We start from the raw sequence: 17,008 nt of genomic DNA on the forward strand, positions 1-17,008 counted from the left end.
GATAGGCTTCCCCGAAGAGATGAGTTTTCAGGGATAGCGTGAAAGCAGCTAGAGTAGAAGATAGCCGTACAGGTTGCGGTAGAGTGTTCCAGAGGATGGGAGGGGCCCTGGAGAAATCCTGGAGACGAGCATGGGAGGAGGAGACAAGGGGTCTTGAGAGGAGCGGAGAGGACGGTTTGGGTGATATTTGGAGACAAGATTGGTGATGTAGCTCGGGGCAGAGTTGTGAATGGCTTTGTATGTTGTGGTTAGTATTTTGAATTAAATTCGCTGGGCAATTGGGAGCCAGTGTAGGGATTGGCAGAGAGGGGAGGCAGACACTAAGCGGTTGGTAAGGTGTATAAGCCTGGCAGCAGCATTCATGATAGACTGAAGAGGGGATAGCCTATGGAGCGGTAGGCCTATGAGAAGGGAGTTGCAATAGTCGAGGCGAGAAATAACAAGGGAGTGAATGAGTAGCTTGGTGGTTTCAGATGTTAAAAAGGGGCGAATTTTAGAGATGTTGCGGAGGTGAAGTCTATAAGCTTTTGATAATGATTGGATTTGGGGCTGAAAGGACAGGTCAGAGTCTAGGATTACACCTTGAGGCTTGAGGGGAGGGATTGATGGTTGCATAACTAATTTTGATGGAAAAGTCGTGGAGGGGGGCAAGGGCAGGGGGGAATATTACCAGCTCCATTTTGGAGAGATCGGCCGATTTTCGGCTTGTTAGTATGATGCTTTCGACAACCGACTGCTACTTTTCGGCCGATCAAAATCTGGTGTGCAGGCTATAAAATTTTTGTTGGCCGTCAACAGAACGGCCGATTTTCCGTCAGTCAGTACAGATTTCGGCAGACAAAAATCTGATGAGCAAGACTGGGCATGCTCAGAGAAGAAAACACACGGAAAGTAAACCAGCACATGACATCACTTCTGAAGTTGGTTTTTGTTGGCCGAGAAAATTAGTGTGCAGTCTAGAGCACATTTCAACTAACACAACAACACTGGACAAAAGACGGCCGATCGGTCGGTCGATAATCGTTGCGTGTGTACGAGGCTTTAGTTAGCAATGCGAGAGGAGACTGAAGGAGTGAGGTGAGGAGTAGACAGATAGATAGATTTGAGGGTCATCGGCGTATAGATGTATTGGAAGCCGTGGGCGGTTATCAAGTGACCAAGGGAGGCGGTGTAGATAGAAGAGGAGGGGTCCAAGAACAGAGCCTTGGGGAACCCCCACAGAAAGGTGCAATGGGGAGGAGGAGGTAGAGTTGTGGGTAACACTGAAGGAGCGCTGCGATAGGTAGGAGGAGAACCAAAATAGGAGCAGAATCTTGGAGGCCAAGGGAATGGTGTTTATTAAGAAGGAGCGGGTGGTCAACAGTATCAGAGGCCGCAGAGAGGTCAAGGAATAGAAGTATGGAGTAGTGGCCATTGGTTTTAGCAGTTAGTAAATCGTTGGTGAGTTTTAGTAAGGCAGTTTCTGTGGAGTGCTGCGAGCGAAAGCCAGACTGTAAGGGATCAAGAAGGTTATTTTCACTGAGGTAGGGGCTGAGACGGTTGTAGACTAAGCATTCTAGAAGTTTAGAAGTGAATGGGAGCAGTGAGATGGGTCTTAAAGCGGAGTTCCAGCCTCACACACTCACCTGTCCAGCGATGCGGCCGCCCGAAGCCTCGCTCTTCTCCCTCTCTGCTCTGCGGCGCCGGCATCACTGGTGTGGGCACCCGGCTGTGACAGTTTGCGGATTCACAGCCGGGTACGCACTGAGCATGCGCGAGTTGCGCTACGCGTTGTGATTGGCCGGCAATCTTCTGGGACCTCTGACGTGTCCCAGAAGATTGCAGGGAGGGAGGGGGAGAGGAGAACTTCCGCTCAGGGCGCCGCGGCGCTCTGAGCGGAAGTGGGAGCGGGTACCTGTCAAAACCAGGTGCCGCTCCCACCCCCCCCCCCAAAAAAAAAATGACATGCCAAATGTGGCATGTCAGGTGGTTAGAACTACCTAAAGCGGAAGTTCCACTTTTGGGTGGAACTCCGATTTAAGTTCAGGTTGGTGGGGTCCAGTGAGAGCTTTTTAAGTATGGGAGTGATCTGCGCATGTTTTAGAGGGGAGGGGAAGGTGCCACTAGAGAAGGAGAGATTGAAGGTGTGAGTAATGGAGCATAGGATGGAATAAGAGGGTGTCCATAGTAGTTGTGAGGGACAGGAACAGGTGGTTAAGCAGGAATCTGAGAATTTTTTTAACCTCTTCAGTAGTAGCCATTTCAAAGGCGGAGAGTGTTGACTGTGCTGTTAGGCAAGGTATGTTGAGTGGGGAAGATGTGCTCACGTATTGCATCAACCTTGTCTTTGAATTGATTGGCAATCTCTTGGGCAGTTAGTGAGTAGAGAGGGTGGGGGACGAAGCAGAGAGTTAAAAGTTGAGCAGAGCCGGCGGGGACTGGATGACAGGGTAGTAATAAGAGAGACAAAGTAGGCTTGTTTGGCAGCATGGAGGTATGAATTGTAGGTTTGGAGAGCAGATTTATATAGGGTCAAGTCCTGCAGGCATTTGGTTTTACGCCACCGTCGTTCAAGAGCACGGCAATGTCTCTTGAGATTTCTACTGTTGTCAGTTTGCCAGGGTTGCAATGGTCAGGGCCTGATTCTGCGTGTAGTTAGAGGAGCAAGTGCATTAAGTGATGATGAGAGTGAACTGTTGTAAACTGAGGAGGCCAGGTCAGGACAGGACAGGGGAGATATTGTCATGTAGGTGGTCAGTAGCAGAATAGAGGAGAGAGGGGGTAAAGTGACGAAGGTTCCTACAGGTAATTGTTTACTGCTTGGAGGGATGGGTGATTTGAGGCAAGGATACGGTGAAACTGATGAGGTTGTGATCCGAGAGAGGAAAGGAGGTGCTGGTGAGGTTGCTGGCAGAGCAGATATGGGAGAATATAAGGTCGAGGGTATTACCATTGGAGTGAGTGGAAGTTTGTGTCCATTGAGTCAGGTCAAAAGAGGAGGTTAAGTTGAGGAGTTGAGTTGTAGCTGGGCTGTTAACTTTGACAGGGATGTTGAAGTCGCTAAGAATGATAGTGGGTATTTCGAAAAAGTAGGATAGCCAGGCAGCGAAGTCATTGAAAAAGCGTTATGCTGGTCCAGGAGGCCGATAAATTGCTGCAATCCTTAGAGAAATTGGAGAAAACAGACGAATACAGTGCATCTTGAAAGAGAGTGACAGAGAGGGAGGGTTTGGAAGGGCTTTGCGGGGGTAAAAGGATGAATCACGTTTTCATACATCATGTGGATAGCCGGGTGTGTGAGCGTCACTTACCTGGGGAAGAGATGACACCAGGATGCGGTAAAGGAAAGCAAGTCAGCAGAGGCAGTGCGATGCTTTGGGCAATGTTCTGCTGGGAAAACTTCTGTCCTGCCATTCATGTGGATGTTACTTTGGTGTCCATGCCTCAATCGGTCAGGGCTGTTTTAGCAAAAGGGGGCCATACTCAATATTAGGTGGGTGGTCATAATGTTATGGCTGATCAGTGTATACCGACGTGCTGTACAGAGAACACTGAGCCAGTCACATCAGTCTCTGCACCAGAGGAGCTTACACTCTGTCCAACCATGGTCACACACAGTTATAACTTTTATATAGCTCTGACATATACTGCAGTGTGTACAGAGAACACCGAGCCAGTCACAACAGTCTCTATACCAGAGGAGCTTACACTCTGTGTGTGTCCCCCCCCCCCCCCCCCCATTTGGTCTTGGTCCGTCCGTCACACACTATTATACATTTATATAGCTCTGACATACACCACAGTGCTGTACAAAGAACACGTAGTCTCAGTCTCTCAAAGAACACGTAGTCTCAGTCTCTGCACCAGAGAAGCTTAGGCTCTAATGTCCCCCCACAGTGACTTATTATTATTATTATTATTATTATTATTATTATTATTATGCGTTTTATATAGCTCTGACATATACTGCAGTGTTGTACAGAGAACACTGAGCCAGTCACATCAGTCTCTGCACCAGAAGAGCTTACACTCTAATGTCCTCTGTCACACATTATTATTATTATTATTATTATTATTATTATTATTATTATTATTATTATAATAAAACATTTATATAGCTGACGTATACTGTAGCGTCGTACAGAGAACACTGAGTCAGTTATGTGTCTGCACCATAGGAGCTTGCACTTTAATGTCTCCCATCACAAACTATTCATAATATTATAAAACATTTATATAGCTCTGATATAGTGCAGTGTCATACCGAGAACACTGAGTCATGTCTGCACCAGAGGAGCTTACACTCTGTGTCCCTCCTTACCCCCACAGTCACACAATTTTGTTACTGGCCTCACAGTGACTCTAACATTAACTTTTGTAAGGGGGGCGGAATCTGGATGTCTTTATTAAAGTAGATATAAACCTAATCCGTAATATATTATAGAAGCTTAAGTCCCGGTTCACACTATTGCGATGATAGACATTGCATGTGATTCGGGGCGCACTGCTCCTAAAAATCACATGTGATGTCTGTGCGGTGTGAATTCAGCCATACAGTTTGTATGGCTGAATTTGCACCGCAATCACCGTGAACTCGCACATGACCCTTTTTTTGGTCCGCAGCAGAATCGGATTGCATGGTAGGTCACACTAGTGCGATCCGATTCCTGTGCGAACTGTCAGATCGCACTGCGATATGCGATCTGATCTGGGAGTGTTGTTAAAGCGGAGTTCCGGCCACAGAAAAAACATTTCAATGAACATACCCCGGGGACAGTCAGGGCTAGTACATTCCACAATGGCTAGCCTCTGATCTGTCCCGGTTCGCACTTACCTTTTAGAAGAAATACTTACTTTTAAAATTTCTTCTCCAGCGCTGCCATCTCAGGTGTGGGCAGCTTGAAGCCAGCGCGGTCCTCTTCCGTCCTTTTCGGTCCCACGATGCACTGCGCCGGTGTTGTGACAGAATTCTTTACCCCCTCAGATTGCTATACCCTCGTCACTTCCGCCTGGGTGCGCATGCGCACAAGGCATTCTGGAGGTCCTCTGAAAAGCATTCTTACAGGGGGCGGAAGAGTTCTTGCAGGGGGCGGGGCGGGAGGCGGTAGATGCAAATATCATTTAGTTCTTACAAGGGGCGGGGAGGATTAGTAGACATCGAGTTCTTACAGGGGGCGGGGCAGGGAGGATTAGGAGACTTGCGGCCGTGTAATAAATGTATTAAAAGTAGTTCCTTCGGTACCGCTGTATACTAAATAATAAAATAATAATAAAATAATGAATATTACTATTAAAAAAAAAAATATATACACACATATTCCTTCGGTACTGCATACTAAATAATAAAATAATAATAATAAAATAATGAATATTCGCATTAAAAACAATTATATACACACACACACATATATGGAAGAATAAAAAAAAATAATATATATATATATATATATATATATATATATATATATATATATATATATATATATATATATATATATATATATATATATATATATATATATTGAAGATAAATATTAAAACACAGCCGCAAGTCTCCTAATCCTTCCTGCCCCGCCCCCTGTAAGAACTCTATGTCTACTAATCCTCCCCGCCCCTTGTAAGAACTAGATGATATTTGCATCTACCGCCTCCCGCCCCGCCCCCTGCAAGAACTCTTCCGCCCCCTGTAAGAACGCTTCTCAAAGGACCTCCAGAATGCCTTGTGCGCATGCGCACCCAGGCTGAAGTGACGAGGGTATAGCAATCTGAGGGAGTATAGCATTCGGTCACAACACCGGCCCCGCCGTCACTTCCGGGTCTGCAGCGTCATCTCTGCACAGCTTCTGGGCATGCCCAGAAGCTGTTTAGCAAGGTATGACGGCGCCTGCACCGGAACTGACGTCGGGGCCGGTGCAGGCGCATTGATTCCTGGGAGCGATGACGTTCAGCTCCCAGGAATCATTGCAAAGCGGAAGTGACGGCGCAGGCCGAGGCAGGTGGAAGTGGATGGTAAGATGAGTATATTATCCTCTCTAATAAGGTAAGTAAGCAAAAAAAAAAGCTGGGAATATCCAATTCTTGCTCAGGTAGGGATAAGGAAGCGGATGCCATAAAATCTACAGGCATGATTTTGTGGCCGGAACTCCGCTTTAACTTTGAATTGACACCCCCAGCGTATCGCATATGGCAGTGTGAACTGCCTGTGCTGCGGATGCGATGGGGGAACACGCAGTATATTCGCAGTGCTCCCCAATCGCAATAGTGTGAACCGGGACTAAGCGCCCATTCAGACTGGCGCGACACGACTTGCTGGGGCGACCTGTGAAGTCGCGGTGCACAGCCTGCACCGTGACCTCGGCGTGACTTGCAGGGACTTCATATAATTGAAGTCAATGCAATTCGCCTCCAGGTAACCCCAAAGTAGTACAGGACCCTTTTTCTAAGTCGGAGCGACTTGTGTCGCTCCTATTAGAACGGGTCCTGTACTATTCAATGGCGAGCGACCGACCGCGACTTGTCAGGTGACCAAGTCGCCTGACAAGACGCGCTAGTGTGAATGGACCCTTAAACATATTTCAAACATTGTTTTCAGTATTTATAAATCTGCAGCCTTCATTAAACTAATTTCTGCTGATCCTTCTACAAAGTTTCTTGTTGAGGCACTTCCTGTTATCAGGTGACAACACTCCCCCCCCCCCCCCCCCCCCAGGTGTGTTCCTGTGTTATGACCATGTCACAGGCCCCCTTCATGGGCTGCTATGCACACTCTTGAGCAGGCATGGCCCACCATTGTCCCAATCAGGAAGCCGGACCAGAGCCATGCGTTGCAGATGCTGGAGCGAGTGCATGTAGAGCAGAAGTGGCAGGCAGCGGTTGCAGGAGATCAGCCGCATGGAGCTGGCAAAATGGTGAAAATGGGTATTTAGGGGGAAAACCATGTAAATTGTAAATGATGCAGTGTACAAGCTGTGGTTGAGCTTGGGGTTAGAGGCAGCTGTTAAAATGTTATGTTGTGATATGTAGTGGAGCCTTATCTCCAACCGGGGCCTCAGGAAGTGGAAGGGCCCCAGGCATTCTCACCAGGGCTGGCCAGGGGGAGGCTTAGGACTTTTTTTTTTTTTTCTTTCTATGCAGCGTTGGTGCACAGAGAGCTGCTTTATGAGCGTCAGACATTGTGACCCATTCCTATACACGAGTGAAGGAATCCTGCTCAGTTTGCATATCTTCCTCTAATGCAAATATAAGTATAGAATATTTAAAGTTTTTATCATTTTGTAAAGGATGTCATCATGAACGGACTTGAAGATTCTCAATTTACTCTCTGCACTCCGCTATACACCAACACAGTTCTAGCAGTCTTTTACATAAAAACAGGGCTTCTTGGTTCACCTATATTGTACATTCAAGTGATCCCTCTCTGGTTTAAGTGAGTGAGGGGCACTGCCTCTCCTGGCGGCCTGCGCCCAGAAGCGGTGCCTCTCCTAGCAGGCCTGCGCCCAAAAGCGGTGCCTCTCCTGGCGGCCTGCGCCCAAAAGCGGTGCCTCTCCTGGCGGCCTGCGCCCAAAAGCGGTGCCTCTCCTGGCGGCCTGCGCCCAAAAGCGGTGCCTCTCCTGGCGGCCTGCGCCCAAAAGCGGTGCCTCTCCTGGCGGCCTGCGCCCAAAAGCGGTGCCTCTCCTGGCGGCCTGCGCCCAAAAGCGGTGCCTCTCCTGGCGGCCTGCGCCCAAAAGCGGTGCCTCTCCTGGCGGCCTGCGCCCAAAAGCGGTGCCTCTCCTGGCGGCCTGCGCCCAAAAGCGGTGCCTCTCCCGGCGGTCTGCCCCCAAAAGCGCTGCCTCTCCCGGCGGCCTGCGCCCCCAAAAGGGCTGCCTCTCCTAGCAGGCCTGCGCCCCCAAAAGGGCTGCCTCTCCTGCTTGTATACACAGTTGGAATGGAACTAGACTCCAGCTTGGTCACTTCAGTTACCAGGGAAGGATCGCTTTGATGTAGTTGGCCAGCTGGAACACGTATTGCATATTTTATGAGCCTAAAAGCCCTGTTTATTTATAAAAAATTTCTATACATATTTTAAAGTTGTATAGCAATGTTTCAGTGTTCAGTTATGTGAATTATTCGGCTTTGAGTACATTTATCTCTTTCTGTTGCATAGTGCAGGTCAGTGACTGAACCTGATCCTATAGTTCCCCGCCTAACTGTGTCTGTCTGCCACTAAATGGCCATTATAGTATGCTGTAGGCAGATATTTGGCATTTTGCACAGTAGAGTAGGTACTGGCAGAAAGGGATCACTTTTATTTACTTGGTCTAAGACTAATTTCTTTTGTCGCAATTGGCCAGAGAGGGACCACTATGGCGCAGTTGGCCAGAGAGGGACCACTATGGCGCAGTTGGCCAGAGGGGCATCAATATAGCGCAGTTGGCTAGAGGGGAATCACTATGGGTAGTTGGCTAGAGGGACATCATTATGGCGCAGTTGGCTAGAGGGACATCACTATGGGCAGTTGGCTGGAGGGACATCACTATGGCGCAGTTGGCTAGAGGGACACCACTATGGCGCAGTTGGCTAGAGGGGCACCACTACGGCGCAGTTGGCTAGAGGGGCACCACTACGGCGCAGTTGGCTAGAGGGGCACCACTACGGCGCAGTTGGCTAGAGGGGCACCACTACGGCGCAGTTGGCTAGAGGGGCACCACTATGGCGCAGTTGGCTAGAGGGGCACCACTATGGCGCAGTTGGCTGGAGGGGGGGTCGCTGTGGCTTAGTTGGCCAGGCGTGGCTTGCTGTGGCTTAGTTGGCCAGAGGGGGGGGGATTGCTGTGGCTCAGTTGGCCACAGGGGGGGGGGGGATTGCTGTGGCTCAGTTGGCCAGAGGGGGCGTGGAGCGCTGTGGCTCAGTTGGCCAGAGGTCGGGGGGGGGGATCGCTGTGGCTTGGTTGGCCAGAGGGGGGGGGGATCACTGTGGCTTATTTGGCCGGGGGGGGGGGGTCGCTGTGGCTTAGTTGGCCAGAGGGGGGATCGCTGTGGCGCAGTTGGCCAGAAGTTCTTGTAACGCATTTGGTTGTCACTTTTATATGAAGACTGAGTCCGGAGAGCAGAAAGGTACCCCCAGCCCCCCTCCTTTCCTTAACAATGACCTTGTCTTGGGGGACAAAGATCTAGCAGCTAATAGGTTATAGTAATTGTTGAGGGGCCGTAGGGCCAGTTTTGGCCAGGATCATCTTCCTTTTTATAGTGCTGTGAGCTCCAGAATGCTTAGTGGTCTTCCTTATGCCACCCACATGTAGAAAGTTCCAGAGAAAAAATCCTGAGCAGTAGAGGGTTATTTTTCCTTTAATACAGCTTTAATGATAATGAGGTTGTAGAGCGTGATAAATTAGAGCCGTGTGGTCACTTATTACACAAGAACTTTCCTGGGAGGAAACTTGTAAGAATTCTGGAGGGATCAGAGCACCGGCCCATCATTTCCTTAATTCTAAGTACATCACTATATGTACACTGCAACCTTAAAGTGGACCTATCATTGGTTATATCTTTCAGAGGTGCATCATGCCGAGTAACGCTCTGTATAACACTTCAGGTTTTTATTACCAATGAATCACGGTGCTCCCACTGACAACGCCTGCATCTCCTTTTTGCCATAGGAGGACTGCGTCATCTTTGTTCAAGCATCATCCAGGGTTGTCATTTAGTCTGAAATGGTGGCTCAGAATTGTGTAAATCCTGGTGCCTGTGCAGTACTTGGCTGTGCTCACAAAATATCTGGCACAGATCCGCTCTTACTGCCTCCTATCACCTTTTTTGGCTTGCTACAAAATACAATGTAAGGCCTCTTGCACACGATACTCCTGTTTGAGCATCTACTTTTTCAGCAGTTTGTATGTATTTGCGTGTATATTTGCACAGATGCATTTGTGCATTTACGCACAAATGCGAAGAAACGTATTCTCACGTTCTTGTTCTGCACATTTTGTAAATGGACATTTGCGCGCATGAGGCGTAAATTACTGACCAAAATGCAGATTTTTCTGTTTGGTTTTTACTGAAGAATGCCTGGTGCTTGTTTATGCTCCTGTGTGCACAGGCACATTACAATTAATAAGCTGTGTTTTAGCTCAGAAAAAAAAAAAAAAAAAAAAAAAAAGCTTTACTGAGCTTTTTCAAGCTGCAGTGTGCAAGAGGCCTTACTGTCTAATCACTGAGGGGATAAGAATGGGAAATTGATTCCTCCTGCCTGCAGCAGACTGACTGCTTGGGGAGAGGAGACCAAGAAACTGTTTCCTCCTGCTTGCAGAAGAGAGGAGACTGAGCAAATGTTTCCTCTTACCTGCAGCAGACTGATCACTAGGAGAGCGGAAACTGAACAAATGCCTTATCCTGCCTGCAGCAGACTAATCACTGGGGGAGAGGAGAATGAGCAAAATGCTTCCTTCTGGCTGCGGCAGACTGATAACTTGGAGAGAAGAAACTGAGCTGATGCTTCCTCCTGCCTGCAGCTAGACTAATTGCTGGAGAAGAGGAGACTGAGCAAATGCTTTCTCCTGCCTGCAGCAGACTAATCAGTGGAGAAGAGGAGCCTGAGCAAATGCTTTCTTCTGCCTGCAGCAGACTGATCAGTGGAGGAGAGGAGGCTGAGCAAATGCTTTCTTCTGCCTGCAGCAGACTGATCAGTGGAGGAGAGGAGGCTGAGCAAATGCTTTCTCCTGCCTGCAGCAGACTGATCAGTGGAGGAGAGGAGGCTGAGCAAATGTTTTCTCTTGCCTGCAGCAGACTGATCAGTGGAGTCTGAGCAAATTTTCTCCTGCCTGCAGCAGACTAATCACTGGAGGAGAGGAGGCTGAGCAAATGCTTTCCCCTGCCTGCAGCAGACTGATCACTGCAGGACAGGAGACTGAGCAAATTCTTTCTCCTGCCTGCAGCAGACTAATCACTGGGGGGAGGCTGAGCAAATGCTTTCTCCTTCCTGCAGCAGACCAATAAGTGGAGGAGAGGAGGCTGAGCAAATGATTTCTCCTGCCTGCAGCGGACTGATCATTGGGATAGAGGAAACTGAGCAAACACTTCATCCTGCCTGCAGCAGACTGATGACAGATTAGCCTAGGCATAGTGAAGTTAAGGATGACTTTTTAATGATAAAAGATGAGACCCGATACTGTTGCAGTATATTATGACATGTCAGGGATTTATTCATGAGTGAAGTCACTGACAGGTCCTCTTTAATGAAATGACAGTTGTGCACAGTGGTTTATTTTCCTGTAATATGTTCTTGCGCTCCATCTCCTCCTGCATTCTATTTCTCATTGAGCCTGTGCTGGGTGTGATCTAGTCTGGCTGTAGAATTGTCGGGGTTATTGGGGTGTACAAAGGCTGGAGCGCAGTGAGTCATCGGTACGCTCGGTCCGCCTGTCTGCAGACATGCTCGGTCCAGGCTCACATTCTTGGCTGTGGTTGCTGACTGCAAAGGCCGGGGACTGCAATACATAGAAATCCCTTCATTGTGCTTCCTGCAGTTCAGCCTTTTCATGCTTGGCGTATTTAACCCCCCTGGTGCCTGAAGTGGGAGCATGCTGCGGTTTTGCACCCCATTGCCTGTTTTGTGTGCAGCCCCCTCCTCCCTGGACAGATGTTCAGGGGCATCCGAGGCACTGGCAGATCAGCGTATTATTGTAAGGCATGTGCTATGGGGGCGGATTAGGTGTCATGTGACCTCCTTATCACAGAGCCAGGAATTCAATAGCCCTTTTCCCTCCCTGGCTGGGGCTGTGCAGCCGGGGAGCCAAGCCTGTCCCTGCACTGTACTGAGCAGGTTGTTGTAGTCCTAAGCACACGTGTATAGGGCGAAACGCTGCCTGCGGAGATATATTACAGGTGCTCGTCTTTAATTACAGCAAGCGTCACCTCTGACCACTTCTTTGCTTCTCGTTTCAGGTGATGTCCCTTTTAATCTGTAAGATGAACCGCTGATGGCTCGGTGACCCACATAAAGGATTCAGGACTGCCCGAGACACATGAACAGAAGCCACGTGCGTCAGGCGGGCTGGACACCGAGATTAATGATATCCGCTGCGCCCGGTCACCTCCATATCCTGGGAGTGCTCACCGGAGAGCTCGCACATCCTATGACCACTAGCCCCGAACTGCCTAGCCATAGAAGAAAGAAGCCCTAGCAGGTTCAGGGTGGAGGCCCATGCTGTGGAGAGGAGGGACTCGCTGTCTGGGTCCCCTTTTAAGGACGGCATCAGGATGAGGTGCTCCTTACGAATATGGATTCTGAGCACCACCGCCCTCCTGTTCGTCATGTCACTCCTGTTCACGTTCTCCCACAATGGCACCGAAGCCCCTGTGTACTCGGAGCTGGCAGGATGGGCGTCCGCCGAGGGGCACCCTGTCCGCCTGGTGCCGGGTTACCCTGGAGTGAAGCATCACCCTCTGGCTCCTCGCCTTCCCAAGGACTGCGCCTGCCGCCAGTGTCTGAGACAGCCCAGCTCTTCCGCCTGGTTTGACAGTCACTACGACACCTCCATCTCACCCGTGTGGACGTTAGAGAATCGGGAGTTGTCGCCGGATGTCCAGCGCTGGTGGATGGTGAGTGAAATGTGTAAGAATATGTTCTGTTCGGTTTCAGAGATTTATAAAATGAACATTTGTGTGTTTGCACTTTACGGGCCGGCTTACCCCTGGACCCAATGTGCCAACGCACGCGTTCCTATAAAAGTGGCTGTATATGAAAGTGGGTGCTGAAGCAACCACTGGCTGGGACAGTGAACGATCGGAGCGAGAGATGTCACCAGCACACCATGGGTCTCCAAAATTGGGTCAAAGCTTTATGCAGCGATCGCATAGTTACAGCAATCGGCAATGTTTCTGAGCCACGCAGGATCCTTTCATCGGGCATGTGACCATGGTCACATGCCCAATGAAGGGGTCCTGCGTGGCTCCAAAACACTATTTGCTGTAACAATGTGATCACTGAATAAAGCTTTGGACTCAGTTTTGGAAACCCATGGTGTGCTGGTGACATCTCTCGCTCTGGGCTCAGTGTAGACTCCTGGAAGAGAAAAGCACCGACCAGGAGATGACCGCACATGTGCAAAATGTTTTCCTTGACTTCTGTTGCCTTTTGTATCTAGAATTAAATATGGAGGTCAGAAGCTTTCTAAGCAGATGTATGCGATAATAAGGTATAGGGGACCCCCTTCCCCTATGTGTGCTAAAAGGCCCCCCCTGTGTGTGCTAAAAGGCCCCCCCCCCTGTGTGAAGGGCTCCTGTCACCACCTGGATGTGACCAGCTCAACCGGGTGCCTCCTATACAGTCTTGTGGCTATCACACACTATATTAAACCTTTTGTATGTCCACAGCAAGTTCTCACTTTAGATAAACACCCCATTGACTTTCAGATGACCCAATGTTGTTCCATGATTCCCCTGCCCCCCAATCTTAGTGTTACTAAACCCACAACCGTAAAATCAGCCTGTATATGCAGTAAAGCATGCTAGTTCAACTCACTGTGGAACCCAAGGGGTTAATACTCTGCAGGTGCAAAAAGGCTGTTTGATCCTGTCTTCTGTGATCCTCCCCTTCTTCCACTGTCCCCAATACATCTCCTGATAGAACAGAAGCTAGGGGACAAGCTGCACATGCTCAGTTTGGTGTGTATTGCTAGAGAGTTTTTTTTTTTTTTTTCTTGGGAGGATGCATGAGATCAGCACAGGGCCAATCAGCACTGTCCAGACAGAGGGTCGGGGGTCATGCAGCCTTAGAGGACAGTCAGAGCAGTATGACCCCCCCCCCCCTGCAAGCTTTAACCAGACATTGATAGAAGTCAAAGACTGCTAAATACTGCTGATGAGAAAAGGTATTTAGCAGTTTATATTTACTAAAATAATTGCATTTCTATGTTCTGTGTACTGTGGGAGACCAGATATAATGAATGCAGGCTCCTGGGTTTAGTATCTCTTTAAGTAGAAAGCAAGCAAGCAAGCATACAAGGTTACCAGTACATTGTTTTAAGTATAAAGCTGAGCTGTAGCCAGAGCTGTTTTTAGTAGTTGCCTTTCTATGCATGTAACAAATATAAGATGCTAGGAATGGCAATGAACAGATCCATGAAAATATTTATCTAACAGACCCTAGTCCACACTATGTGGGGTGTATTTATAAATACAAATTGCATAGCTTTTCGTCCTGTGAAACTGATCGTTACTAGACTGTTTCCCCCCCCCCCAGGTCGAATGTTATTCATTGATGGATAAAAACATGCATCAGGAACATACTCTCCTTTATTGCCACTAGATAAAGCTCATGATCCTAGTATTTCCACTGATCGTCGCCTTAATCGAGTGGCCATGATACAGTATTTTCATGTTTTACTGGATTGTGTATATAAATGAGTAAAATTTGACCTTGACAGAAAGTAGCCTAGTAACATTCGATTTTGCTCTTATTTGCACAGAACGCACATACGTGCAGTTTCACATGACAAATAGCCCTGTGATTTTTGCATAAATACCCTTATTGTTTTCTGTCCCTGCTAAGGGTCTCTTGTGTTGGCTTAAATATTGTATCCTCCTGTGGTGGAATGTATGTGTAAGATAAGGGATGCTGTGAAAATTAGTAGATCTGATTGTGTGAAAAATACCCGGCTTCGTACTGTACTGCTAGATAGTTTAGGTACCTGTAACCATAGGGGGGTCAGTAAATTGTAGTTTACAATCTGGAAAGGAAATTGGAAGATGAGTGAGAAGAAAGTAAGATGGAAAGAGTTGGATGGGTGGGGTAGGATAGGGAGGAAGAGTAGGGAAAGGGGGGGAACGGAGGGGTAGAATAGGGAGGAAGAGTAGGGAAAGGGGGGAACGGAGGGGTAGAATAGGGAGGAAGAGTAGGGAAAGGGGGGAACGGAGGGGTAGAATAGGGAGGAAGAGTAGGGAAAGGGGGGAACGGAGGGGTAGGATAGGGAGGAAGAGTAGGGAAAGGGGGGAACGGAGGGGTAGGATAGGGAGGAAGAGTAGGGAAAGGGGGGAACGGAGGGGTAGGATAGGGAGGAAGAGTAGGGAAAGGGGGGAACGGAGGGGTAGGATAGGGAGGAAGAGTAGGGAAAGGGGGGAACGGAGGGGTAGGATAGGGAGGAAAATGGGATTGAAGAGGTAGGATGGGAAGGAAGAGTAGGGAAAGGGGGGCAATTGAGGGTCAGATAGGGAGGAAGATTAGAGAAAGGGGGGAATGGATGGGGTAGGATAGGGAGGAAGAAAAGGAAATGGAGGGGTAAGATGGGGAGGAAGAGTAGGGAAAGGGGGGAATGGAGGGGTAGGATAGGGAGGAAGAGTAGGGAAAGGGGGTGGGATAGAAAGTTAGAGAGGAATGGAGGGGTAGGATTGGGATAAGGAGTTGGAAAAGGGCAAACTGGGGGGTAGGGAGGGGTTGGGCACAGGCAATGATTTTTAAATTGAGTATAGCTTTATGTAAAGCTGGTGGATTAATTCCAGCGGAGAATCTTCTCTGTTAGGTCTGTCTGAGCACTTTTTGGACCTTCCATCTCCAGACTTTGATCTCCTCGGTCTGTGAACCTTCCACCTGGTCCTCCATGCACACCTTTTATTATATACAAGCTGGATTGGCTGCATTGGCATATAGGTCGTACAGACTACTTAAAAGCCATGCCAGGGCATTTTGCCCCCTTTTTTTTTAATTTTAGGTTGGTGTCCTTACCTCTGGGTAGCTGGACGCTATGCAGATCAAGAGGCACATTTCCATACAAGTTCAGTAATGGCAAAGCAGTAAGTAGAGAGGTTCCTTCCAGAATGTAGAGTCCTTGCCAAACAGAGGCAACAGGCCAACAATACAAGGGTGCCAATCAGAGGGGAGGGAGCTGTGTCTTCCAATGAAATTCTTGAGAAATTGAGTTTACAAAAATTTGAGTGCACAAAATTCTGTTCCAACATTAATTGGAGCGCACAGGACTCTCCAATATGTGAACATCCAAAAGAAGTCCCCAAAAATGAGGGTTGAACAAAGACACCAAAGCAGGGCAAACCCTCAAAAAGTAGTATGGTGAACATGCCACCTTCAAGACCTTCAGTCCAAACCTAGAGCATCTGCCAAAGCAGCCATATCCATCCTGTAGAATAGGGGCCCACAAACCTAAATAAAGGGCCAGTTCACTGTGGTCAGCAAGAGTGGACAATGCCCCTGATTCTGTAGTTAGTGGGAGTAAAAAAATGATTCCAGGTGGTGGTCAGTTGGATTGAAAAATTACCCTAGCACCTTTTATGAGGAGGCGGAATAGTGCCCCATCGTTGCTGTCACTGGAAGTAATAGTGCCCCATTGTTGTATTCATTGGATGTAATAGTGCCCCATTATTGGTGTTAGTGGCTGGAATAGTGCCCCATCGGAGTGTCAGTGGAAGGGATGGTGCCCCATTGTTGTCAATGGGAGGAATAGTGCCCTGTTGTCAGTGGTGGAAGGAAAATTCCCTATCTGTTTTAGTTGGAATATAGTGCCCTATTGTTGATGGAAGGAATAGCACACCATAGTTTGTGTCAGAGGGGAGAATAGTGCCGCATCATTGGTGTCAGTGAAAGGAAACGTGTTCCATTGTTTGTGTCAGTGGATGGAATATTGCCCCATTGTTGGTGTCTGAGGAAAGACCCAATTAAAGACAAGCAAAGGGCCACATCCAGATGGTAGGTCGCTGTTTGAGGACCACAAGAAAAGGGCCACATCCAGATGGTAGGTCGCTGTTTGAGGACCACAAGAAAAGGGCCACATCCAGATGGTAGGTCGCTGTTTGAGGACCACTGCTGTAAAAGTTGAGGACTGAAGACCAGGTAGTAGCACTGCAGACCTTAGAAACAGAAGCCTAGTTTTGGGAGGCTTATGAAATACTCGCTCTACCTAGTAGAATGAGCCATGACAGGGAACAGGGGGGGGGGGGGGCCTTTCTGCTCAGGGATTCTTATTCCTCCAACAAAGCATGGAAGAAAAGGAATATGCAGGAACTATGATCCTATCACTCATTGGATGAGAACTGGTTGGAAGTTG

General features: G+C 48.4%; 1 protein-coding gene across 1 annotated transcript in view; it reads left to right on the forward strand.

Moving 5' to 3' along the window:
* Nucleotides 1–17,008, forward strand: part of ST3GAL2 (ST3 beta-galactoside alpha-2,3-sialyltransferase 2) — a 65,599-nt gene that overhangs the window by 19,606 nt on the left and 28,985 nt on the right. The window contains exon 2 of the mRNA XM_082269777.1: nucleotides 11,898–12,554. Within this exon, the coding sequence (XP_082125903.1) occupies nucleotides 12,213–12,554 (342 nt within the window). The 5' untranslated portion in view covers nucleotides 11,898–12,212. The remainder of the gene's footprint in view (nucleotides 1–11,897; nucleotides 12,555–17,008) is intronic.

This window comes from Pelophylax lessonae, assembly GCF_965119305.1.
Source record: "Pelophylax lessonae genome assembly, chromosome: 10".
In the NCBI taxonomy this organism is placed as follows: domain Eukaryota; kingdom Metazoa; phylum Chordata; class Amphibia; order Anura; family Ranidae; genus Pelophylax; species Pelophylax lessonae.